The 26,675-nt window shown below is 35.7% G+C and overlaps 1 protein-coding gene across 18 annotated transcripts in view; it reads right to left on the bottom strand.

Annotated features, from left to right (window-relative positions):
- The window catches only part of CASK (calcium/calmodulin dependent serine protein kinase), a 465,908-nt gene that overhangs the window by 16,423 nt on the left and 422,810 nt on the right, over positions 1 to 26,675 (bottom strand). For 4 of the 18 annotated variants that reach the window (XM_007493326.3, XM_007493328.3, XM_007493329.3 and 1 more), the window contains 8 exons: positions 25,549 to 25,617; positions 24,136 to 24,171; positions 21,838 to 22,034; positions 20,054 to 20,169; positions 10,687 to 10,767; positions 10,507 to 10,587; positions 7,087 to 7,289; positions 3,025 to 3,108 (listed from right to left, as the gene is read on the bottom strand). In XM_007493326.3, coding sequence (XP_007493388.2) covers positions 3,025 to 3,108; positions 7,087 to 7,289; positions 10,507 to 10,587; positions 10,687 to 10,767; positions 20,054 to 20,169; positions 21,838 to 22,034; positions 24,136 to 24,171; positions 25,549 to 25,617 — 867 coding nt within the window. The remainder of the gene's footprint in view (positions 1 to 3,024; positions 3,109 to 7,086; positions 7,290 to 10,506; positions 10,588 to 10,686; positions 10,768 to 20,053; positions 20,170 to 21,837; positions 22,035 to 24,135; positions 24,172 to 25,548; positions 25,618 to 26,675) is intronic. The other 14 variants (XM_007493333.3, XM_056826148.1, XM_056826150.1 and 11 more) reach the window with 7 other exon arrangements.

Genomic DNA, 26,675 nt, shown 5'->3' with positions numbered 1-26,675 from the left:
TCTATATTAACCTCTGGATCTAAGATATCAGGACATCTTTCCTTGACTGTATTTTCTGGCATATAATGTCTAGGCTCTTTTTCTAATCATGGCCTTCAGGGGTAGTCCAATAATTCTTTAATAGCCACTCCTTCATTCCCAGGCTAGTTGTAATTTTTTTCTAATAAGGTATTTCATTTGTTTTCCTACTTTTTTCTTTTTTTTTTTTTGACTTTTAAAATTTGTTTCTTGATGTCTTATGGAGTCATTAATTTCCAGTTGCCTGATTCTAATTGTTATTGATTTTTTTTTTCTTCAGGGAACCTTTGTACCTCTTTCCCCCACTCTGCTAATTCTGTTTAAAATTTTTTTTTCTTCAGTGGTTTTTTGTGTTTCTTTTACCATTAGGCCAGTTCTATATGTTAGAGTGTGATTTTCTTCAGTTTTTTTATGTGCTCCCCCTTCTTTTTTTATCAAGCTGTTCATTCACTTTTCATAATTTTCTTGAATCACTCTCTATTCTTTTACCAATTTCCCCTCTACCATTCATTTCTTTCTTTAATTCTTCCAGGAATTCTTATTGGGTTTGTGTCCAATCTTTGAGACGTTGTTTAATTTGCTTCTGTTTGTGTTTTGGTCTTCTCTGCCATCATTGTAGATTTTTTGGTTAAGTTCTTTTTTCTTGTTTGCTCACCTTTTCCAGTCTATTTATTGTATTTGAACTTTATGTTAAAATTGGGCTCTGCTTGACTTGAGGCTGTGGAAATACTGTCATAAGTTTTAGGCATTTTCAGACTGCTATTTTCAGAGCTAGTTTTAGGGGTCTGCAAGTTTTCTTTGGTTTCATGTGGGTGTGATATGAGGTAGGGGCAGGGGCTCTGTGGTTATTGCTTTCCTGGTCTGTGTCCTAGTCTTTACCTAGAAATATCCCTTGCTTCCCCACATTACTAGAGTTCCTCATGGCCTCAGAACTGACACAAACTGTGAATGGGCAACAGAATTGCCAATCAGCACCAGCTGCAACCAGTCCTAGCTCAGGGCCTCTTGTAATCTCTTTCTGACCAGTGTCTCTTACCAACTTGGCTGAGAACTCCTAACGTTGCTGTTGCCACTGTGTGCATATGCTATGGTCAGGTCTTGACTCTGGTGTCAAAGACCTTTTTTGCTGAACTCTCAAGTTTTCTTTGGCAGGAAAGATGTTTCTTCCTGACCTTTTGTTAGTGCTGCTATTCCAAAATTTGATTTGAGATATTATTTGAAAATTGTTTGAAGAGGAATGTTGAGAGTTCAGCTGAGTTGATGCCTCTAATCTACCATCTTGGCTCTGCCCCACTCTCCCCAATTATCTCTTAATTGTCAGACTTGTTTAGTATTTATTCTTCTAAACCAATTGGCTGCATTTGATGCTGTTGAATCATTCTCTACCCCTAGAGACTTTCTCCTCTCTAAGTTCTGGTGACCTGATTCTTCTCCTATCTGTCTGATTACTCCTTAATTCTATCACACTCCCTACCCGTGAGTGTTCCCAAAGGCTCTGTCAAAAGTTCTCTGCTCTTCTCTCTCTGTATAAATGAGTTCATTTGATTTCCAGCTTTTTGCCAATGTTTCCAGACCTATATACCCAGTTCCACTGAGCTTCAATCCCATACCATCAATTATTGGACACATTTCAAAGTGGATGTTCTGGAGACATCTCAACTTGTCCAAAACAGAACTCATTGTCTTTCCTTCTAAACTTCTCTTTTTCTGTTGAAGGCACAACTCATTCTTCTGGTTTCCCAGGCTCATAACCCTTGGCATAATTTTTGATCCTACACCACTTCCACCTCCCTGCCCCCCATATTGAGTCAGTTGCCAAATCTTGCCATTTCTTCTTCTACAACATTTCTTATATCCAATCTCTTCTCTATATTTATGCAGTAACCACCTTAGTTCAGATTATGGTAGTGGCTTCCTTCCTTTTTCTAGTCTCTCATAATTCCAGTCCATCCTTTACACTGCTGTCAAAGTGGTCTTCCTTGCACATCAGACACACCTTGTGTACCTCCCTCACCCAATTTATTCTAGAACATTTCCTATAATGTCCTTAAAAAGAACATAAAAGAGACTTTTTCTCATCTGAAATCTTATGAAAAACCATTACCACGTGGATCTTATGTAGAGAATTATGGCTATGCCATTACTCTGATGCGGCAGAGGGGACAAAGAATACAGAAGTGCAGGTCAAGAGATTTGGATTCTACCCAACCTCTGACAATGACTAGTTTTGACATCACAGGTAAATCATTCCTTTTGGGTCTTTGTTTCCTCATTTATAAAATGAAGTGGTTGAACTTGATGACTGCTAAATTGCATTTTAGATGCAATATTCTAAGACTTTACTTAAATGTTTCCTGACTTTGATGAAATAATTAATCTTTAAATTTTAACACCTCTGGAGAGACAGCTGTGTGGAAGCTGGCCTCAGATTTGAGGCTTTTGGAGTTCAATCCCACCTCTCATACTGACTGCCTAGATGACCCTAGGTTCAGATTAAAAAACCCCACAATCAACACAATTTCTTACCCCTAAATTGGGAAATGTAATTAAAGATGCACATTTTGAAAATGAGAGACACTGATCTATATTTAAATTACCATTTCCAACTCGCTAATTGATTTAAGAGTGAAGTGATCTTAGCTAAATAATTATCCATTTCTATTATTCTACTACTTTAGGGATGCCAGCTTCTTGGCTTTAATTAGAGGGGAGAGCTTTGGTACACAAAAGGCCAGTTTTCATCTGGCAAATGGATCCAAAATAAGACTGCTGCTGCGAGTGTACGATAATGAGTTATTTAAACTCTTGGTTGAACTTGGTTTAATGTAAACTGGCCTCAAGAAAATTAGCCTACATTTGCTGCTAAGTTCTCAGGGAAGAAAGAGGATCTTGTGCTCTGACAGTTTCAGCTGTTTAACCTAAGTGTGCTTTCAGCATTTTATGTGTAACAAATATGGATTATTCAATCAGTGCATTTTTATATTTAAAAGTCTAAATAAATCTTACCTCATTTATGCCTGGAGTAATCGTGGGTGCAGCAATAAAAACTACAAAAGGAGCAAACTCTGCAGTTCTCAGGACCTTCAGTGCCTGTATGGAAAGAAACTTGAGACTTCAATAAGCAGAAGAACTCATGTACCCTTTGCAAGAATTTCCACAGAGAAAAATAAAAGAATTGACAAAATCTCTGCAACAAATTTAATTACAGAATAAGTATCCTTTTTACCTCAAAATCATAGGAAATAGCTATCTAAAAGAGGTCTACAAAGTAGACTTTTTTCCTACAAAAAGGTAAGTTTATTTGATTATAGTATGGATTCCCTTAAAATAAACAATAAATGAAATCTGGATAGTTCTTATATATAATAATGCATATATAGCTATATTTATACACACAATCTCATTCCTAATGACCTTGTGAGGTAGGTACTACATTTTCAGATGAAGAAGTTAAGGCCTCTTTGAGAATTTAATTGCTAATGGTCCCACAATAAACAGAGGCAGTATTTGAATCCACATAACAAAAAGGAGGAAATAACACAAGGAGACATCTCATTCAAATAACTTATAAAATGCACAAAATCTGAGAGTCATCCTACTAAGGCATACTTATGACATAATAATTAGAACATAAACTTGACATTAATTATAAAACATTCCTTGAAAATGACTTAAATTGAAAGGTTATTTATTGCCCATATTTGAGAGATGCCAATATTTAAAATATTAAAAAAGTGATTATTGCATATTTGTCATTATGCCCAGTCAAACTATTAAAGGATTACTTTGTTACTCTCCTCCATCCTCAACAAATTCTTACTTGATTCATCTTGGACAGGTATTATTATTACCCTATATCTCTCCTCCCCTTTGTTGCTAAACTTGAGGAAGCTTATTTTTCCCCCATTAGATTATAAGCATCTTGAGGGCAGGGGCTTCATCTGCGTGTGTGTAGTACTTAGCACATTACTGATTTAAATGCCAAATCTAATAGTCATGAATTCTCATCCTTTTAAACTTCTCTGTAACCTTTGACAATATCTACCACCTGATTCTCCCTGAAATTCTCTTCTCCCTAGGTTTTAATATTACTCTCTGGGTTCTCTTCCTATTTGTCTGTCTGCTCTTTCTCAGTCTCCTTTGCTGGATCTTCAGCCAGGTCATACCTGATAATTGTGGCTATCTCTCAGGGCTTTCTTTTCTTCTCTCTCTATACCAGTTCACCTGGTGATCTCATCAGCTCCTATGGATTTCTATGCTAATTATTCTCAAATCCAGGTATCTAGCCCTAAGCTCTCTCTTTGACCTTTAGTCAATCATCTCCAACTGTCTACTGTATACAGTTTAATGGAAGTGAATGTCCCCACAACATCTTAAACTTGCCATATGCAAAACCGAATTCATTATTTACTGCACCCTGCCACCCCCTAAATCCTTCACTTTTCTTAGCTCCCTTATTACTGTGGATTCTCCTAGTAACCTGGGCTCGCACCTTAAGTGTCATTCTTACTCTCTTTTATTTCTCATAGCCCATCTGTTGCTAATACTTTTTATCTTCATCTTTAGTGTGTCTTTTTCTCTCCTCTAAAACTGCCCCCACCCTGGAACAGGCCCTCCTCACCTCATACCTAGACTGCTGAACTAACCTGCTGGGTTGATCTGCCTGCCTCCCACATATCATCTCCCCAGGTTATCTTCCACTGAGCTGCCAAAGTGATCTTTCTACAGTTCACCCCCACTCTGGGGGCTCCTTGTCACTCGCAGGATAAAATATTCAAGACTCTATTTGGCATAAAGGCCCTAGATCACTGGCTTGGGATCCTCCTTTCCCCCAGTCTTCTTACACTTTACACTTCCAGGGTGGCTACCATTCCTGGCCCCTTCCCACTTCAGTCCAATGACATTGGCCTCCTTGCCATTCTTCAATCAAGACACACTGGCTATCCTACAATCCTGAAAAGCCCTCTCTACTCACACCTAGACATCTCCTCCTCCTGGTTAGGAAAGGCTTCCTTCAAAATCCTAGCTAACATGGCACCTTCTATGAGGAAACCTTTCTCAATCCCCTTCATTCTAGTGCCCTCCCTCTTGGCTATCTCCAATTTATTCTGTAAGTACCTTGTTTATACATAGTTATTACATGTTGTCTCCCCTATTAGATTTCTTTAGACCAGGGACTGTTGTTTTTTTGGCATTCCTTTTTATCCTCTGCTGAGCACAGTGCCTACTCTTAGAAACTCCTTCATCTGCTGAATTCCATGTAGCCTCCACCCCCTCTGAAATATCATCTCTTTCATGAAGCCTTCCTTCACTTCTCAGTTTCTTTTCTTCTCTGAACTCCTATTGCCTTTGATGCCTCTTTGAGGGGAGTGAGCACATCCTGCCTTGAATTCAGATCTATTTGTATGTTTGCTTTCATCACTGTTATGAGGCTGTAAGCCTCTCAAGGCCAGGGAATGTCATATTCAGCTCTGTACTGCCTCCCCTCTCTGAAACAGTCTTGAGCACAGTAATTGCTGAATGAATGAAGGCTATTTTGCAACTACATTTGGAAACAGATGTGTGGTTAATCAAATGTGTTTCTATGCTAATTGTACACGAAGTGAAAACTAGTGTCAAAAATAATTCTGCCTTGTTTCATGGATTGAAATCTCATGAAAACCAGCGTCTGGGTCCATTTCAAGAGGCCAGATTTGTTTTGCTCAAGTTTACAACTGCTTGTTTACAAACACTGGTCCCCGCTAGTTAGCTTTCTGGTATGCTGGAATCTATTAACACTCTCTGCCAGACTGAAGTTTATAGTAAGCTGGGCTTCCCTTGGGATTTGTTACGAGTTGTATCCGGTGGACCTCATCACCACCCTGCCTCATGCCCTATGGTCTAACCTTGGGGGCAAGTCTTACGAGGCTTCCTTATTCTAGTTAGCATGTAAGCCTTTGGTATGCTGAAGGATTAATCTATGCCCCGACTGGTTAACACAGAAACAAAGAAAGCATTAAACTTTGGTCTTATTTATAGTTATTTCTTTGTAAGCATAGAGAAAACCCTGTAAAAAACACCATCCTAGAAATGAATGCAGACCAAAGAAGGAATATTCTTCTTCATTTGGGTCATGGTTTGTGGGACGCTCTCTAGTGCAGGAAACACTGGCCTCCTTGTCATTCTTCCGTCAAGGCACTCGGTCTCTCAACTCTAACTCCCAACTCATTTTCTCTGGCTGCCCCACCTACCTAAAATGTTCTCTCTCTCCATCCCCTTCTCCTGGCTTTCCTTGCTTCCTTCAAATCCCAGCTGACAGGCTATTTTCCACATGGAAGCTTTTCTCATCCCCCCTTCACTCTAGTGCCTTCCCTCTTTTGATGATCCACCCGGGGTATAGAGCACCAAAGGCACATAAGCACGAGTTATAGCCCAATGGTCCTTATCTTAAAAACAGTCAATATTGTTGTAATTTGACAAAACGTTTTTCTCCTATTCGTGCTAGATGTGAAAATGTGAAATGTAAAAGATTAACCCATTTCATAGATGAGGAAACAAACTTAGAAAGGCTAAGTGACCTGCCTAGGAACATGCCAGGAATCGATCCTCAGTTACCTAGCTCATAGTCCAGTGCTCTCTACTCCAGGAAAATGGGGCTACCGATACTGTCATTTCTATATGCCTGAGATCTAGAGAGGTAGGTGGCTGGCATATTAATGCAGTACAAGATTCTTGCCAAAGGTCAGATCACACTGTGGACATTCTTGGAAAACACAGATTTAATCAGCTACTTTATTAGGTTTCCCTAATGTAATAAAGATAATGAAAGCAGAACTGCTTTTTATTATAGCAAGTGTTGATGAGATTACTGCCCTAAGTCAAAATGCTAATCCATTTATATTTTAGACTTCCCTCTTACATCCCTGGTCAGTGGCAGTCTCCAATACTTTAAAGAAGTACCATGAAATGCATTACAAGGCTTTTTAAAAAAATCATATTTCTCACCTTAGAGCTTGCCTCAAAGTCCCAATCTTTAAAATTAGTTTGTAGAACAAGGCAAGAGTTTCCAGATGTCTGGGAATTAATTACCTGAGGTTCTACATCCAGTATTGCAATCAGTCCCTGCTCGTGGATCTTCCGTATTGTCTCCAGTTTTGTCCCATACATGGCATCCTCATGGCTGCCATACTCTAAGTATTCATTGTTAGATATGTCTTGCATCATTTGGTCATGAGATACAAAGTAATAATTCTTGCCATTTTCTTCATCTTTCTTTGGAGGTCTAGTTGTGTCTGCAGAAGCAATACAGCAAAAAAGACGTTTTTTAGTCTCCATGAAGACGTCCCCGAATCAACATTTTCTTAGGTTTCTTAGCTTTGGGGAGCATCCTTATGGCATCAATATCATTTTCCCTTCTAGATGAGTTTTGGCCTTGGTTTCTCCAAATCATGTCCATGCATAAAGGTGAGAAGACATCATGAATGGTTTTAGTTAGTAATTACTGTAGCTTTTAGGTGGAAAGCGGTTGCATCAGTACTTGCTGTGTTATCCACAGAAGAATGAGAAGTGTATTTAATGACATAAAGAACCTCATAACTCACTTTCAGCAGAACTACTGTGTCAGGTCCCCCTGAAGTAGATACGAGATATGGATTTAAAATGAAAGCTAGCAAATGACTCAGACCTGGCAAAGGAAGGAGATTCCTGTGCTTGGAAATCTCTAGGAATTCCCTAAATTCAACATTAACTTCAATCACACAGGACAAATTCCTAGGTACAAGGAAGACAAAACTATATTTATAGTCATTTTTTTTCTGTGGCCTCCTAATAAACTGTGCACATGCTCATTTAAGCTTAAATATTTAGTAGGGAAGATAAACTTGAACAGAAATCAAATGACAGAACCACAGATACGAAGACCTGGAAAGGACGTATCATCTAGTTCCAATTCCTTATTTGCAGATGCACAGGGCTTGATAGGTGCCAAGCACCGTGCTAACCATTTTACAACTATCTCATTTGTGCCTCACAGCAACTCAGGGATGTGGTTATTATCTATCCCATTTTATAGATCAGGAAACAGAGGCAAACACAAATACAGTGACTTGCCCACGGTCATACAGCTATTAAGTGCCTGAGGCTGAATTTGGAATCAGTTCTTTCTGATTTTAGGTCCACTATGAGTTGTTTGACTTATGAGTTAAAAGAAACAAAAACACCTTAAATTTAACTCATCAAGGGAGGTAGGGACACTTTCTTATTATCTCTCTACCTGTCTTTGGTGGTAGCTTCTGTCCTTTCCACTTACAATTAACTTCTCCTTGGCAGAGAAAACAAGAGAAGGCAGAGTGGAGTAGCTTTGCGGGCTTTCCAGCATCTGATCATCATCCATCTACCTACCATGAGCATGCTGCTTTTCCCTAACACAGATAGGTTCTTTCTGTCCGGTCTGTAGCACAACACGGCAATGTTGCTTCCTTTTTGGCCTCTATTACCTTCACTCAAATGCTTTCCAGCTTACCAACTCTGAATTGTGGAGTTCATCACATGAATATATCTTTTAATATACAATGTTACCCTACTTTTAAAATAGCTTATTTTATTTTATATTTATTTTGGAGCCATGTCCCAAGCAAGGGTTTCATTCTACCAAGCAGTTTACCTTGCATGCTACTGACACTGTGCATCTGAGGCAGGGAGATGGTATAGTGGATAGTTTTGGACTTAGAGTCTGAAAGACCCAAGTTCAAATTTTGCCTCAGGCACTTAATAGTTGTTTGACCTTGGGCAAGTCACTTAACCAGTCAATTTCACTTTTCTCACATGTAGAATGGGGATGATAATAGCCCATATCTATGGGGTTGTTGTGAGGATTAAGAGATTATATATGCAAATGCTTTGTAAATTTTTTTGCAGTAACAGGATTTTGTTAATATGGTAATTATATCATGACTTGTTTCTCACCTTTATCAAAAGATATTTTATTTTCCAAATTACGTTCTGGAATTATAAAATCCAATTGTTTCCTTCTCTCCCCACTCTCAGACATTGTAAGCAATAAGATCTATTACATGCCTATCAAACAAAACATACTTCTATATTGGACACTGTTGTCAGAATACTCATGTAACCCAAACCCCCCCAAACAGTATGCTTTGATCTGCATTCCAACTCTAATAGTTCTTTCTCTGGAGGTGCATAGCATTCTTTGGCATAAGTCCTTCAGAACTGTTCTGGCTCACTGTATTGCTGTGAGTGTGCTTTGTAAATTTTAAAGCACAAAATAAATGATAGTAGTTACAGCTATAGATTGTGGATTTTATTGCTGTCTTCATTTCTGGATTTTGTCTCATTCAATTTTGGGCTTATTAATTACCTTCCCCCCTCTCCTCTCCCGCCATCTCTCCCTTTTCCTTTTCAATTTGAAGCACTCTCATATGGATTTTCATAACTATAGCCATCTAGTCTTATGAGCTTTTGTTAGGGGGATGTCACGCCTGGCGACAAAGCTTGCCGTCTCTATATATTTAATCCACAGCCTGTTCAGAACCCAAACCTGATTTTCGGAAACCAAATTTTTTAATCAGCGATTCACTTCCCCAATTGGCTTCTCTTCTCTGAAGCTTCTAAATCTTCAGTTCTCTTCAGTCATGTTTTCTAGATGCCTTCTGGCATATTCTCTAAAAATGCAAAACTGGCCAGAAGGAGGCAGTGTTCACGTGGTCCGCGGAGGGCTGGCGGATTCTTTGTCAAACCCTAGGTCTCACGAAGACTGCACATCCCTCTACTGCTACCAGACATCAGTGTTCTTCGGAAGATGCTTTTTGTCAACACGACTCATCTTTTTCTTCCTCTGACTTTTACTAAATGATCTCGTACTTAACAACCTCAATACTCTTTGTGAAGAGCCTCCTATCTATTGCAGATCACACAAAGGCTGAGTATACAATGCTGTTTAGATGTCACTAGAAGAGCTAAGAAGAATATGAATCTTTAAACAGCATATTTGTAGGGAATTAGAAAACTGCAGTGGTTACAATTGATATTAGGTGTAACGACTGTTTCTGTATGCTTTACATCAAAGGAACCCAACTTGGTATAGGCAGAAGCAGAAAGCAGTGTGCATATTTGTGGTAGGACAATAGTATGCTGTGCTGACAGTGCTTTTGGAAGTCTTCGTAGGACCGTGTTTATGGAAGCACAGTGAGAGTTTTCCTTGCTTGTTTCTCCTTTATAAAAGTTCTGTCTTCTACACTTCACCCACAAAAAAAGCCACTCCTGCCATCCATATACTTTTCAGCTACCAAATGACAAATTTTGAATAAAACATGTAAACAATTTAAATTAACATCTTTCAAGTTTAGAAGCCCTGCCAAACAATTAATAATTACTATAGATATATGGATACTATAAAATACTATAGCTAGATAAACACTAAAATTGATATGATTTTAAAAGAGAGAGAGAAGAGTTTGTATATCATGCTAAAGGAGACAGAGAATCACTTACGTGGAATAGGGTATGCAAATCTGTCTGGGTGTTTTGTAATGAGTGTGTTTTTTATGTGTCTTCTTCCAACACCATGTGCACCTATTTCATAAAACAAGACACTCACATTTAGAAACTTAAAAAAAAATCAAGAAATTTTTGATCATTAAAACTAGCAGGTCTGTTAATCATCAAACTTACCTAGTAAGACTAGTGTTTTCCTTTTAAATGCTGGCAGTTTTACTACTTCTTCATATGTAACAAGATCTAATTGATCAAACACTAAAAAGCAAAAATTTGTGAAAAATGTTGAGTTAAATGAATTCACAAAAGCTTTAAACATAACTATGGCTATTTTACTGGCAATATTACAATAGTGATAATTTTTAAAAAAGAAACAAATTATAGCAATACCTAATATATATTAATATAAGGTATTCAGAATTTTAAAAAATAATCACTCTTAAGTATTACAGGGAAAATATTCATTTTGAAGAATATGAAAATAGACTTTAAAATCACTACATCCAAAGATATATTAAAAACATGCAGAGAAACCTGTCTCTCTGAAAGTCTTGTGTGTTTTTCCATGCAATACTCATCAAATGAAAATTCACCCAAAACTACATGCTGTTCAGATTTTTGCAATGGCAAAAATTAGCAATGCTAAAAATAAAAAGTCTACAAATAGAAGCCAACATGAAAACAATATCAGCACATCTAATTTTAACTAAAAGTAGCTAAATGACTCCCTTTTTTCTAGAGCATGATGAGAAATGAAAGGAGAATCAATATTCAATTTGAAATAACTGCTTTATAACTATGGAGATGGAAGCATGCAGGTTTTACTCTTAAGTTCCAGAGAGAGGTACTGTGTTATTATTAATTCCAAACTTTTAATACCTACATTTCACAAGTGTAAAATGGCAAGTAAAAAAATATTTTATTATGAGCTAGTTAAAGTTCTGAATGTCTAACTACTCTGCATGAAGGACTTCAAATATGAAAGGAGTAAAATGCTTCTTTGTGGATGACTTAATTTTATCTTTATAGGTTCACATGAAAATGTGGTGGCAACTAATTTGATAAAATCAGTACTTTAAATTGAATTGATTCCACAATCATGTGGAAAGAGAATTGAAGGCCAAAACAACATAAGCCTGGAAAGTTCTGCAAGCTGGAAACTCTCATTAATGCATTTTGAAAAGAAATATTTCTCTTAATAAGTCTTTTTGAAACCTTTTTTTCTGTTGTAAAACCAATTTTAAACCATCAATTAGTTTTCTAAAAAGGGATAGTCACAATTGTTAGTTTAAATAATTCAAATTCCCACACATCTATTTGAAAATTCTGATAAAAATTTTAGATTTAATTAGGTTCTGTTTTTTACAGTATCTTTTGCATCCCTGACAGTGTCCAAAATGTACCAAGGAATGAATTTAAATTTTCTTTGATACAATCTGAATTTTGCCTAAGTATTGACTCACTTTTGAGCTGCTATTATTATTTTAACAAGATTCCAAGGAGTAAGAAAGGAACCAAGGATAGTAGAGCTGATGCAGGAAAGCTATTTAGCAAAGATCACACTGCCAAATGAAAGGAGACCTGGATAACAATTCCAATATTAGGTCTACCTCTAATAACCAGTTATCATCCTCCTCAGTACAATACTCTCGGGAAATGTAAGTTGCCAGAGGGTGTGCAATGCAATTTAGTCAGAACCTCAAATTTGGTGTTTGTGATAATATGAAAACAGAGGTTTTAGGGTGTTAGTTCATGGTAACCAATGTTAATGCATTTTTTTCTCCCCACACTGTACTGGGAAGGTGATAAGGGAGTCTTCGAAATCTTGTCCTTTAAAACTACTCAAAAGCCAGAAAGTTCCAGGAGTTTATGATGCTGTCTTCACAAAACTACTGAAAATGGGTATTCTTTCTTATGAAGCCATCTGGCAAATTTATAGGGGTGGGGAAGCATGAAGAAGAATTATAAAATTGGTCAGAGTGCTTAAGGTGCTGCTTTTTGGGCACTGGTGATTCTGAGTATTTTTCAATCAAGAGAAGGCAGGACTGTGAAAGAAATATCCTGACACAAAAAGAGTTGGCTCTGAGGCGATCATAAGCAGGATCTCAATTCTAGTTCCGGCATCTGAGGCAATCTGCTTTATGTACAGTACTGGCTAATCCACTTCACTTCTTTGGAAATTAGTGGATGAACTAGAAGGTCTCTAAGGTTTCTACCAGCTCTCAAGTTCTATGTTATCAAGTGTCAAATATGTAAAACTGTTAAACTTATTATAAAAGATGTCAAGTTTTCCAAATGGGTCCCTTTCCTTAGGTTTACTCTTATCCTACCCTCTATTCGATAGTCTACATTAAGCCACACAAACACATACACACACGTGTGTTAGATACCAACAAATAAAACATATGATATGCATTCATGCCCTAAACTATACATTAGCAGCAAGAGGTTTTGCTCTGGTCTAAATGAGATCATTACATGGTTATAGGATTTCAAAACAAATGAAAAAGGACTCCTAAATACATAAGAGATACAAGGAATATAAGGAGAGCATTTAGAGACAAAACTTTTAAAGTTTCTGTGCTGCTAGCTGATACAGAAAGGAGTTATTAAAAGGAAATAATAGTAAGAAGCAAATGAAGAAGCATAGTCACTTGACGGGTTACTTACATGCACAGAGGCCATTGGGAAGAAGACAGCATGAAAAATGGACAGGGGTCATTGAAATATGGCTTGTATTATATTAGTAAAATAAAAAATACAATAGGCACAAAATAAACTTTAGCATGCAATATTCTAAACACAAGGCAAATAAATCACATTAAGAAATAATAAACGCATTTCAGTAAAAGTCTGACAATTCTCGGGTATACAGCACAGTATTTCTAATGTGTGGTAGCAGGCACAAGTAAGCACTTCAAAAAATGGTATTTTGAAAGGTCTTACAATTTTTCTGAGAAGGAAGAAGTGAGAAGGATGACTTCATTGAGACATTAAAATACCACTGAACAAGCCTCTAATATTCATGAAAATAACTCGGTGAAGAAAAGATCTTTTATAATTCACATCAAAAGGCTGATCTGAACCTGACTTGTTGAGTGCTCTAATCACGGTATCTTGACAGATGGTCATTGCCTTTTTATAGCAAATGAGGCCTGCAAATCTTTTTGGTACTGGAGAAAGTACACTTACTTTGAACATCAAATAATAATCGAATTAATTTCCAAGGCTGCAGAAATACTGTCCAATACAGTCTGCTCGTAACCTTGCGATCTGGTGCATTACTCAAAAATATGGCCCCTTCTTTTAAGTATTTAGCTCATTATTTTCCAACTGACTCTCAGAAGAAAACAACTTCGACACTCATCCTTACTCCAGGAGGAAAAAATTGAAAATATCTTCCTATCTTATACGTGGAGCTTACAATTTAAGAAGGTCTTGTGTGTTAGAAATAGAGAGGCAAAGTACTGTGTGACACTGAGTGAAAGTCTAGGTATGCGGAATCCCCATTGCAACTGACTGACAGTGACACGTTTAGTCTGGGGCCTCGACTACGAACAGACACACTAATGGGTCTCTGAAACTAAGCTCTGGGGGCTACAATAGTGTCACGAATGTATTCGACCTCAGAATTTGACACTGGTGTCAGTTTAGGCGTACTGGGAACAAGAAAACAGCCTCTTTCAGTCTAGTAAACATCTTATTTAGTGGTGGTGGGTATAAACTGTCCAAAAAAACAAAACAAAACAGAAACCTACTGGAGGTTAGGCTTAACTTTTATGAGCACCCAGTTAGCTCAGTTGGTTAAATCTTGTTGCTGAATGTTTTTGAAGCATATTAAGTTAATAGCATCTCTTTCTATAGGCAGCTTATTAGGATAAAGATTAATTTGTGCTAGAAGTCGTATTCTGCTAACAGCTGAACATCTGATACTCCAAGACAGAAGGGCATGAGCTAGATAACTGAGGTTAAGTGACTTGACTAGGGTCACCCAGCTAGGAAATGCCATTGGAACTCAGGTCCTCCTGAGTCCAGGCCTGTGGCCTGCCTCAATTCCCCCCTGAAATATTTTATTGGCACAAATTTGAATAAATACTTTAAAATATACACCCATGTATGTATTTTTGATTTGCTTTGTTGACAGCACCTCTTGAAATGTTAAAGAGAATACAAGAATTTGGTCTCCAAATCTGTGGGATTTATTTATGATCCCATTCAAGGAAAAAATCTGGTGGAAAAGAAATGGTGGAGCTTTGGAAGAAAGTGATCATGCTCTAGATTTCATAATAGAGAAAGAAAGATAGACCTATACCTCTGACTTTTAGGGAGGCAGATTTCAAGAAGTTCAGAGAGAAGATAAGTATGCTGCTTATCTTATCCTGTCAAAATTGTATTTGTCCATAGTCACTTGCATGCCATTTCCCTCATTAAGACTTTTTTGGCCTTTCTTTGTTTCCTCATCACTGGGCACCTGGGGCCTGGGTGTGAGAAATGTTTATTGAATGACTGAGAGCTACGGACTCTAAAAGGACTCTAAAAAGTTCAAGAAAGCTGTGCAGTATTAGAAGACAAATTTATGATATTACATTCCAAACATGGATCCTGAAGAGGAAAAAAGAAGTGACTCAACAGAAGATACTCATGAAGTTGTTCAGAAAGCTCCTTAATGAGTTCCAATAAAAAACAAACAAACAAACAAAAAACAACCCTCTAAGATTGTCAGGAAGCTGAGAATAGTCTGAGGCTTGTGGAAAACAGTAAGAACAGCACAAAGGCCACTCAAAGTTATTTTGGAGGAATTAAAAAAGAATAGGCTCGTTTGGGGCAGAAGCTGCAATATTAATAGAGAATAAGCAAAATTTCTTCAATCTATTTTGCTTCATCTTCTCTTTCAGAAAGAAAGATTTTTTTAAATGGAAAAGTTAGAAAACACAGGACTAAGGTAAAATGAAGGCCCATGAAATATAAGGAGAGAATAAGCTGAAATTTATTTGCTTTAAATAAGTTCAGATTCCCTAGTCGAGATGAAGTATATTTCAGGGTCCTGAAAGAATGAGGATGGGATTGCCGAATAGCCGGTAATCTCAGAAAAATTATAGAAAACAGGAGGGAGGTTGGAAGATAAGGAACAAGGAAATGTAGCAATTTTCATAAGAGGAAAAAATCCTCTGAATTTTGAAAACTACAGACTAATAAATTTGGCCTAAATCCCCAGAAAAATTCTAGAATGGATTATTAAAGAGATTGTTTTTGAGTACTTAGAAAGGAAAGCAGGGATCATCAAGAACCAGTATGGATTCTCTTAAAATATTGCTTTAAGTTAATAAGAATTTTCTTTTCTTTTTTTAACATTATTTTTTTATTTGGTCAATTTCAAACATTATTCCTTGGTTACAAAAATCATTTTCTATTCCTCTCACCCCACCCATACCCGATGCGCAATTCCACTGGGTATTACATGTGTCCTTGATCAGAACCCATTTCCATGTTGTTGGTGTTTGCACTAGGATGTTAAGAATTCTTTTTATTAGATTAGTAGGTTAAAGAAAAATCATAGGCAGAAAGCAACTGATTTAACAGATCTATGTGGACCAGATGGAGACATTTGGATTGTATATTATTGTTAGATTCATAGATTGTTAAATAAATGTAACCATAATATGTTGATTAATGTGAACCTGAAGGGAGTTCTTGGGTTGTTTGCTTTAGGCTTCTATGGTTGGTTCTATCCTATTCAAACTTTTAATCAAAGATTTGATGAAACAGAAGACATGTTTAGTAACGGTAGAAGGACTAGCCTAATATGATGAATGGTAATCAATATTCTAAAAATAGAATGCCAGGCTAACATTAAGAAATAAAGATTTAATGGGTTTAAAATATAAATCTGTATATAAGAAAAACACTCCCTATATGTCCAATATAGAATTGGAAATACCTGGCTTAGACTGCAATTTTGAAATCTGGAGTTATGCTAAAAAAGATCTAGGAATTTAATTGATTACAAATTCAATATAAGACAAGAGTTTGACACAATTGTCAAAAAGGCTAGATTAATCTTGGGCTGAATCAATATAAGTTTAGGATATAAGGGGATGACAGTTGTCAGAGCATATGCAGAATAATATCTTCATTTTTAGATGATGCATTTCAAGAAGGAATTGGACAAACTGGTGTGCATTTTGATGGGGTGTCACAATGGTGAAATGTCTCAAAATCACCTCTGGAGATGAACAATTAAATATTTAGCTTTGACATGAGAAAACTTCAAGGGACATAATATTGCTTTCTAATATTTTAAAAAGTTGTTATTTGGGATGGGGTGTAGTTAGATGGCTTCTGAGGTTCTTTCTGGGTTTAGTTCTATGATTCTATAAAATTATAACATGGCTAATATGGATACACGTTTTAATGCAATTTTACATGTATAACTGATATACGGCTTGCCTGATCAATGGCAGAGGGAGGAGAGAGGGGCTGAAAGGAGGAAGAGGATTTGGAACTCAAAATTAAAAAAAAATGCAGAAGAAGAGGCGGAGGAGCAGGAGGAAGAAGAAGAAGTAGAAGTATATGTATGGATCCAGAGGGATCAATTAGTGAGAGTTATATGGAAGCAGATGTTCAACAAAACTTTCTAATAGTTAGATATTCAGTAATGAACTTGGAGGCCTCATGGAGGAAATGAATTCTTTATCAAAGGATAAAGGATAAAGCTTACATTCATATAGCACTTCATAACTTTTAAACCACTTTCCTCACTTAAGAGGCAGTGCAACTAATGCCTCAGGCCAACGAACCAGGAAACAGCCTATTAAATGACTTTCCAGAGTTAATATTATTGAGTTCAGTAATCAAAACTTGAGGTCTTTGGGTGATCTCTTTTCTTTATCAGTGGTGTTTTATCTTTATCATTCTGTTTCATATCAAAACAATGTTAAAAGCAGAATTTGGATGAGTACAAATCCTGATGTTGTTAATAGGTTCAATACAATGATTCCTTGTTTGGATCTAAAGACCAGAGCCCCGAGTTCTGGTTTTCTGCTACCACTACATGTGTGATATGGGGAAAAAAAAATCTACTTTTGGCCTCGGTTTCCAAATTTATAATGCAATCCATCTCCAAGGCCCTTTCCAACTTGAATCCTTGATCCTATCTGATCTAACTGTATTCAGACACCAAGCCCAAGTTTTCTCATCAGAAGAATGAAGTTAGCAATACATGCTTTGCCAATTTCACAAGGCTGTTCAGAGGGTTGGACTGATACAGCGCACAGCTCATTTTTATATCAAGGCAATCCTGTGAAATAGAGCAAATATTTCCCCCTATTTTATAGAGAAGGAAACAGGTTCAGAGAGTTTGTAGTCTGCTTGAGGTCATATAGTAGATTTGGAAGTAGAACTCATATCTTCTGATACCAAACCTTTCCAATAGAGGGCTACAGAAATTTAGGTTATCATCATTATGCTCCCTGGGTAATATGCTGAATTAGATAGCTGAAAGGTGGCTTTTAAATCTGAGATTATAGTATTCAAAAGTCTGTAATTAAAAAGAAAATCCTTATCAGAAGAATAATCTCACACATGCACACCTTGAGACTTAACATAACCTTGGTTTGGCTTTGCCAAAAGTGTCCCTCTGGTGCCATCTTACCTCCCTGGCGCCTTTAGGAGTTTCATCTATTTTCAGGGGTGAGGAAAGGTGTTTCTACTCTCCAGCAGGAGAGGATCACCGGGGAGGAGGTTAGTAGACAAGAGAAAGGGAACATAGAAGGAAGTGAAAAGGAGCCAGTGAGGAAAGTTTCTGGCTACTGTTTTGTTTTGCATTTAAATAACGTTTCCAACTTTATCAAAGGATAAAGTTTACATTTATATAGCACTTCATAACTTTTAAGGTACTTTCCTTACCTAAAAGGCAGCACTCTAGCCAATTAAAAATTGTGAAGTTAAGACTTTTCAATCTTTATTTAACTCAATTTTTTGTCCCCCTCTCCCAACCTTTTCGCATAGCCTGGATTTGTAAACGGATGGTAATTTACTATATACTCCATCTGCCCATCATTGTACACACAACTGTGTGAAATGAGGATGAATTGATAAGAAAAACAAGTAATTTCCTTGCTCTCTAAATTAATCACAATGCTATTTTAATATATCTTCAAATTTAAATTGTTTTTAAGCATTACAATGTAACTTAAAAAATGAGTAATTTCAAAACTGCCTTGTTGTGAACTGATAAAATGTCTATGAAAATAGTCAACATTAGATTTATCAATGATCACTGGTAGTTTGGGTCAAGAAATGCATTCCACTAAAACAAATCAAAATTTGGATTTCTTAGGATTTCAATGGACACTAATTGAATGTTTAAAATTCCAAATTAAATTATGAAAGTATACCTATCACACAAAACATTCCCAATGGTCACTGTTGATTTCTGAGTAAGAAATGAATTCTTAAAAGTTATTAATTTTCCTTGATGAATTAAGGGAACTATATATATATATATATATATGTACATATATATATATATATTTCACATTTATAATCCATTAAGTGCCAGAGATACTGTATTTTCTTTCTATTTGGAAAGGTATCATTGGATTCACTTAGATTTCACTGCTATACATTTGGTATGTAGGACAATTTCTGAAACCTTGGCGGGGGGGGGGGGGGGGAATCTAACGTCAACATCAATTCCTTATAATAATTTCCTTAAAAGCACTTCTGAAAATAAAATAAATTCTATTCTTTATGCCATTTTGCACTTTCTTTTAGTTAATGGATATTTTGTCATTCCACTGGGAATTTAATTATTGTGTGATAATCAAACAAACGATATTTGTTTCAGTTGCATAGCTGGACATATATGTGTTTAATAAGTTGAATGTTTTTTATAATCTTATATAACAGATAACTACTATAGTGAAGGGAAGACTTGGAAAGTACTCTAGTATTCCTTAAAGCAATGAAGAACTATAGAAAAAGAAGTCAACTTATAGAATCCGCTTTTAAAAAGTCACACAAGCTCAATCCTCTTTCAAAATGGAAACTCAGCTTTCTGAAGTATGAGACCGAACACTGTGGAGCTCAATGTTCTCTCCTATGTAGTAAGTCCTCTACTAAATCAAAGGACAAGAATGACCTCTATAGAAGAGCCAGGGGGTTGGGGAGTCTCAAAGAAGGGCTTCATTAGAGGGGCTATTTCCAAGAAATACATTAATCCAAGATTCTTGGCACACAAGAAAGGAAGGATTCAGACCACTACATTTATCTGGCTGTGGCTGTAGTATCATTTACATTTACAAAGAATATGACTAACTACTGTGATATTCCCTTACATAAAGTATCACTTTTCTTCCATGAAGATAAATAAGAATTTACCAAATATCTGGCACGTATAAGTGGACACAAAGTTTTTTCTGGAAATTGGCCTAACACCCCACAGGAGACATTTTAATTATCTGGGCTGAGTTTGAAAAATTCTATTTAATCTGGGTAAAGTGATACTTGGTATAATTTTAGTGATAGCTAAATGCTTTCTAACCTGCATTGTGCTTTGCCAAATATTTATCTTTGTATTGCTTCTTCTTCTTTCCAAACCAAGTACAGCTAGCTTGCTGCTCCTGTTTGGTCTTCTCCATGGCAATACAAGCAACTCTCCTGACAGAAAAAGAGAATGAAAATTTAGTGTGTAACTTTAATCTGGCATAAGCATTGCTGAAAAGAAAAAAATTGTTATTTAAGGGGCACATAATATACTGGTATTAATTTTCTGTGTAAAATAAAATTAAAAGTAATTTAGTCATAGTTATCTTACCTATGGTTCACATAACTAAAAAATAATCTAGAAGGTAGAAGATGTATTCTATTTTTATTGAAGTTTCCTAATTATGTTTTTAAATTTAGGTTAATAGTAAAAAGAAGTGTGAATTTCCCCTGGAAGAGAAGGCTTAAAGTATTTGCTATATAATATGGGGAACCAGGCATGCTCTGAAGTAAACATTTTTCTGTGACTTATCTATGTTCCTGGCATGTTAACATTTGGTCGATACCTACAGATATAGATATCCCAGAAGGCAGTAATATTTTTTCTATATATTAAATTTGTGAGAATAACTGAATTTCAGAAAGCCTGAGGAATTATATATTTAATGAAAGGATTGGGTCAAACTTGTAGTAGTGCCATCATTTATCCAGGGTCCTATCAGTTATTAAGTTTTCAATTCTTGAGTTCTTTTAAAAATAAGATTTAGATCCCAAAAGAAATTGCTTATATCCCCACATTTCTGAAGCACTGTATAGTCTAACTTAAAGCTATTTCTTAATATAGAATGCCTCCATAAAATAAGATGTCTTTGAAAGAAGAATATACACAGAGATATACTTAAAAATAACAGTGATTATGGGCTACAGTCAGGATTTTTTTGGGGGGGAAAATAGAGTGGCCTACATTTGGATCCAATCAATTGATCTTAATGGGGGAACTGAACTTGCCCAGTAGGTTATGGTTATGCTCATCAGATAGCCAGCAATTTATATTATCTATTTGTATTGAAACTAAGAATATTCACATATGGATCCTCTCTATTATATTAAAAAGACCCTAAGGTTTTATTCTACAATATGTGTAAAATTTATGCTTTAACAGAACTTCCAAATGGTAAAGTGTTTCTGACATAGTGTCATTGTCTGAGAATGCTCTTCTCTAATTATTCTTTAAACATCATCTTACAAGCAGTTTAAAGCTTTAAAACAAAAGATTCTATGCAACCACAAACTATTATTACTAATGAAAACCATTATCCAGGCTCTTAAAAATAGCTATAACATTGTTTAGGTGAATAATCTCACTGGTGGAAAAATATTTGGACTCTGTAGAATAATTTAATATATACTTGTGATATTTTTTAAATTAATTAATATTTTTCAATACAAAATGCATTTTTGAAAATATTGGTATTCACAAAGAAAATAATTTTGATTATCCTGAAAGCAAATATATTTTACACCAAAAACATTTTGAATGACCTAAACTCAATGAATGTGTAGTTTTCAATAAGGAGTTACAAGAAAAGGAAGCAGTGCTTATTTTAAGGGTCTATAAATTGTAAAAAAAAAAAATTCTAAAACAGTTATAAAATAGTTCATCTGTAAGGGCTTGAGGTGATTTATTCAGATCTGATATTCCTTAAATTCTTAACCTAACATTTTTGGACAAGTGAGGCAAAAGTTCATATAACCAAACATGTTCTATAATAAATCTAATTTTATAACATGGGGTCCAAAGGGAAACATATGGTATTCTTTGAACAGAAAACAAAAGCATACCATTCTTGAAGTTCAGGAGAGGGAATGAGACCTGCAGTACCATTTTTGGAGTTCTCCAGTTTACCTTGCCACCAATTGTGGTCATCCTTACTAATAATCTGGATAATGTCGCCGACTCTAAATCGGATACCAGCTTCCTTGCATGGTATGAGGTCATCCTTTGCTGGGTCGTATTCAAATTGTGCTCTTACATAGATCTATAAAATAAGATTTTGTAAGAAGGAGTACCAAAGCAATACTATACTTTTAATAGACATATAACACTTAAAAACAAAAAGGAACTCAAAGATGAAAGCAAAAATGACAGATGAAAATGAAGAACAGAAAACATCTAACCAGAAACGAAGTGATGCTATTGTAATAGAGATAATCTGGATCTTATTACTCCTTTTATATTATCTTTAATATGTAAATTTTCTAAAACTTGCAAAATACAAACTTTCTCAGTCTAATACTGCTATTACTTTTCATAAACATTTAACTGTTCAGGATTAATGAAAGTTTTCCTTTATTGATAATTTAATTTATGCATTATCCTGAACAGAAAAAGTCTTCAATTATTGGGAGGGGTCTTCTAAAATGAATAGAAGTATTTTTTGTATTTTGTATTAAACCTGCCACTTTAAAGCCTAAATATATTTTAATGATACAAATATTAAAGCAAAATGATAACACTCCTTAGCAGCACTCATTTAACCTTTATACTCTAAAGTTCAATTCATTCTGCATGCTAGTAGGAATTGTAGGCTGCAATTCATCAGAACTGGAAATGTTTCCAAATACTTAAACATAAAAGCTATTCAAGGTACAAGTTCTTGTGGTGACTCAGCATTTTGCCTTTTCTTTTTTTTTTTGGGTGGGCAGGCGGATTTTTTTTAGTTATTTCCTTCTTGATATTCTAATGCAACCCCTAAAGCATCCCTCAGGCTATTATAGCTTAAGAGCTGATTTTTGGATGCATGACATGACAGTGTGGAAAATAGGCCAGAAATGGAGTGTACTACACTGAATTCTGAATCCTGAATCTGTAATGTAGTACTTGTTTCACCCTGAGCAAGTCATTTACCAATCTTGGGCCTTGATTTCATTATCTGTAAAAAAACTGTATTTCTTCTAAGGCGATCCAATGATGGGTGACTTTATCTCTGGAACAATATTAAATGAAATAGGCATCAGGGGTGGGGTGGGGGGAGAATGGACTGAATTTTAGAAATGTTAGAGTATATGAGGAATAGACCATTATAATCACACGGTCAGCATATGACAAAGGTGTGCAATGACAATTTTTTCCTAGGGATGTTAAAATACTGGTAACAGACTAATTAGGAAAGGAATTAATTAGAAAAATAAATTCTGGTACTCAAGTCCTCATAAATTGTTGTTCCAGGATGCTTTATTAAGGGTCAGTTTTAGAGTATTTTGCTAAGAGGATGAAATCTTAAGATCAAATGTTTCCATAATCATACCATGGCTTAAATCTGTCAGTTTTATTTTAAAGGAAACATTTTTTTTATAATTCTATTATTTATTACTAAATTTCAAGTTAAAAGCCAACAAAGCTGTAACTTGGGTATTAACACCAAAATATTAATGATTAGGTCATGTAAAACCAATCTATTTCATGATCTAAAAAATTGGCTTATCAGAAATTCTGCCTGTAAAAAGAAAAGGCAAACTATATTTATACCTTAAACTGTGGGCTCTTTTTAAATGCTAGCAACTGAAAAATGGTTTTCCTTTTGGTAGGCACCAAGAACAGCACTTAACTTTCAGTATTTTGGGCATTCGTAATGATTGCAAAACTGTTAAAGAAGACAATTTTGAATCTTTGTCTTGCTGACTCTGGACTAGTATAGAAGCTGGGATGTATGCATTCTTAAGTTTTTTTTTCCTCCTACTTCTAAAGGGCTTTTTAAAACCTCCTTTTAAAAGGAAAAAAAAAACAACTTTTAGGTTTCAATTAATTAATGCCTTAACAACATCCTCTGCTTACTGTTTTTGTATATACTGTTTAACCACTAGATTCATCCTAAAAGCCAATACCCTACACTAAGTTCTTAATTAGAAATACCAAATGTCAGGCTGAAATTACAATAACAATCACAGTTACATATATGTACTAAAAAAATTCATGTAAAGGATTAGTCATGTGTAATGTGTTAAAATGAAATGATACCAGCTATTAAAGCTTAAATGTTATAGACCAATATACAAAGGATATGGGATGGAAAAGAATAAGAAGGGACTTGCTATTAGCAACTTAGTTTAGAAAAGTTTCTACAGAGGATGTCTATTCACCTGTCGTCCTTTTGGTTGGGTAGTTGATGGCAAGTCCTGCAGAATAAAGCCAACCCAGGTGAAAATTTTTCATTTTACTTTTCAAGAGCACAAGGTAATTTGTGTGTTCTGTTAGTTATAAAATGGTAAAACAAGCCAGATTTATATTTTAAGTATTATTTCTCAGAAACACTTTATTTAATGAAGAAATAAAACCCAGGCCATTTAGCAGCAAGCTAAAGAAAGCAGGTAAGTTTAAGCAGACAAAAAATGTGCTTTTAGGAAATTCAGCACCTTCAACACAAAAGCACTGGCAAATGAAATCCCACCCCACCCTCCTTTGGCTAAAAAAATAAATAAATAAAAGAAAAGATTATTGTCCGTTTCAACTTGGTAATAAAAATCTATTAGCCTCTTAAGAAAATTCATTATCTTTGTTAAATTTATAATCTGAAAGGTATTAGATATTAGATGTCATAGATTCCTTCATAGCCTATGTATGTTTTGGAAGTTCAAAAAAAGTGAGAATATTTTAAGTATCTTTCATGATTCTTTTTCCTTCACAATGCCTTACTATGAGTATCATGCAAGTGGGATAATTTCTAAATTGTCATTTTACATCTTATTTGAAAATTTTATAAAGCTATCAACATTTTGGAGGACATTTAAACTGTATTACTGGAGTGCGCAGTCTTCAGAAATAGATGAGTGGTAGCAACCATTCTAATATACAAGGTAGGTGTTGCTACCTAAAGTGAAATCTGTTTAAAAACAAAAACCATTCAAAATTTCAAGATAGCTTAAAAAAAAAAAAGAAACACTAAATTCACAGCATCTCTGTTCCCCAAGTTCATGTGGAATATAAAGTACTTTGTGTTAAAGATGTGCTGATAGCTTGGCTTATAGTGCAATGTGAAGCCAACTTCTATTGCTTTTCATATCCAGGCAAGTTCACAAAAATTGTGCACGTACCACAGCAGCAGAGGGCACACCAATTCGTAAACGTAGATAGCGGAAACTAATACACGTTGTGAATTATCCTTCACAGCATACAACTTCAAAATATAAGAACACCCAAAAATGTCTGCTCTGCCATGTACTTGTAAAAACCCCCCAACTGAAAAGATGAAAAGTCTTTGCTTAAGTTTGAGAAAAATAAGACCAAGGGTAGGCTGGGAACATTTTTGGAATGTCTATAGCTGAGGTGCATGATAGTTCTTTGAATTTAACTCATTACAGAATCTTTTTTTTTTTTTAAAGTAAGAAGAAAAGGATGAAACATATTTTCCAGGAGAAAACCATGTTGGAGTTGCCATGGCCTTTATCAATCAGCAGAAGGACAATATTCCCACTGAACACATATGACTAGAACAGTGAGCAGGTGAGCACCAACAAAACGTTCACACTTTTTCTGTGTGTAGCTGGAAGTCTTACCGAAACAGAATTGTTGGTGCTGCTATGACCATTAGCTGGGGACTGTCTGGAGGTAGAGGGGGAATCTCTCTGAAATAAGACACAAGGTTCATTAACACAACACTATCACAGGAGCACAGATATTACATGAACAATTACAACCACAATTTGACAATCATTTTGGGGAAGTTTTATCTCTAGCATTTGCACACAGATTTGCATGATTCCATAACGATGTTGCAGAAAGTGAAAATTACAAATCATTCAAATGAACAAAGACCTCATTTATTAACCCACTCATTTGATTCTTCAACATTTGATTTCCTTAACAGGTAACCAGGAAAGGGACAGAGATTAGAATCCCAACAAGCAACTGAAAAGCAAACCTAACTGTGTGGCTATTGTGCTAAAAAAGTTCAATAAGATAAGCTAGTGCATCTAAGAGGACTTTGTATGAGTATTTCTGTATTTTCAGATCCTTCATGTCAAGAAACGTTGACTCCTGAAAAAGTTTTGAACTTGCAAAATACTGGCAAATATTTCAACTTATTCAGTGTCTCCCTCAGACAGGATGCTAACATTTATGAATCAATAAGGTTAAAAAGAAGTAGGTGCACTCTTTTAAAAAATTAGTAGCAGGGTTGATAAATATCAATCAATGTTCATCTGTTGCTAACACTGAACAAATAAAATTCACCTTTTTGTCAGTACTGATTTGTCCTATCGATCACATTTACCTTTCAGCTCTGGACCTTGATCAAATCTCTCCCCTTCCCTTGTGTAGCTCTACCTAAGAGGGAGTAGGGCTTCTTTTTATCTGTCCCCTCCCTCTCTTAGACCTTTCAGCTCTGGCTCCTGACCCCCCGCTAGAACACAACCCAAGTATCACACTCAGAAGTACTCGCAGGCTCTTTCTTGCTCATTCTACAGATACTGGCTTCCTTGAAAATCACATGAAATAGAAGAGAACAAAGCAAATGGGCAAAGAGCTCATTAAATAAATCTGGTTCTGTTACCATTTCTTTTATGCTCTTGGCAATGAAAAGTTAGCATATTTTATGTTTGAGAATATTTCAAAGATTATTTCTGTCACTTTTTTTTAAAGGAGAGAGAAATATGAAGACTACAGAATCCTTGGATAGACACAT

The sequence above is a fragment of the Monodelphis domestica genome, chromosome 4 (genome assembly GCF_027887165.1).
Source record: "Monodelphis domestica isolate mMonDom1 chromosome 4, mMonDom1.pri, whole genome shotgun sequence".
NCBI lineage: Eukaryota > Metazoa > Chordata > Mammalia > Didelphimorphia > Didelphidae > Monodelphis > Monodelphis domestica.
This window is presented reverse-complemented; position numbering and strand designations above follow the sequence as displayed.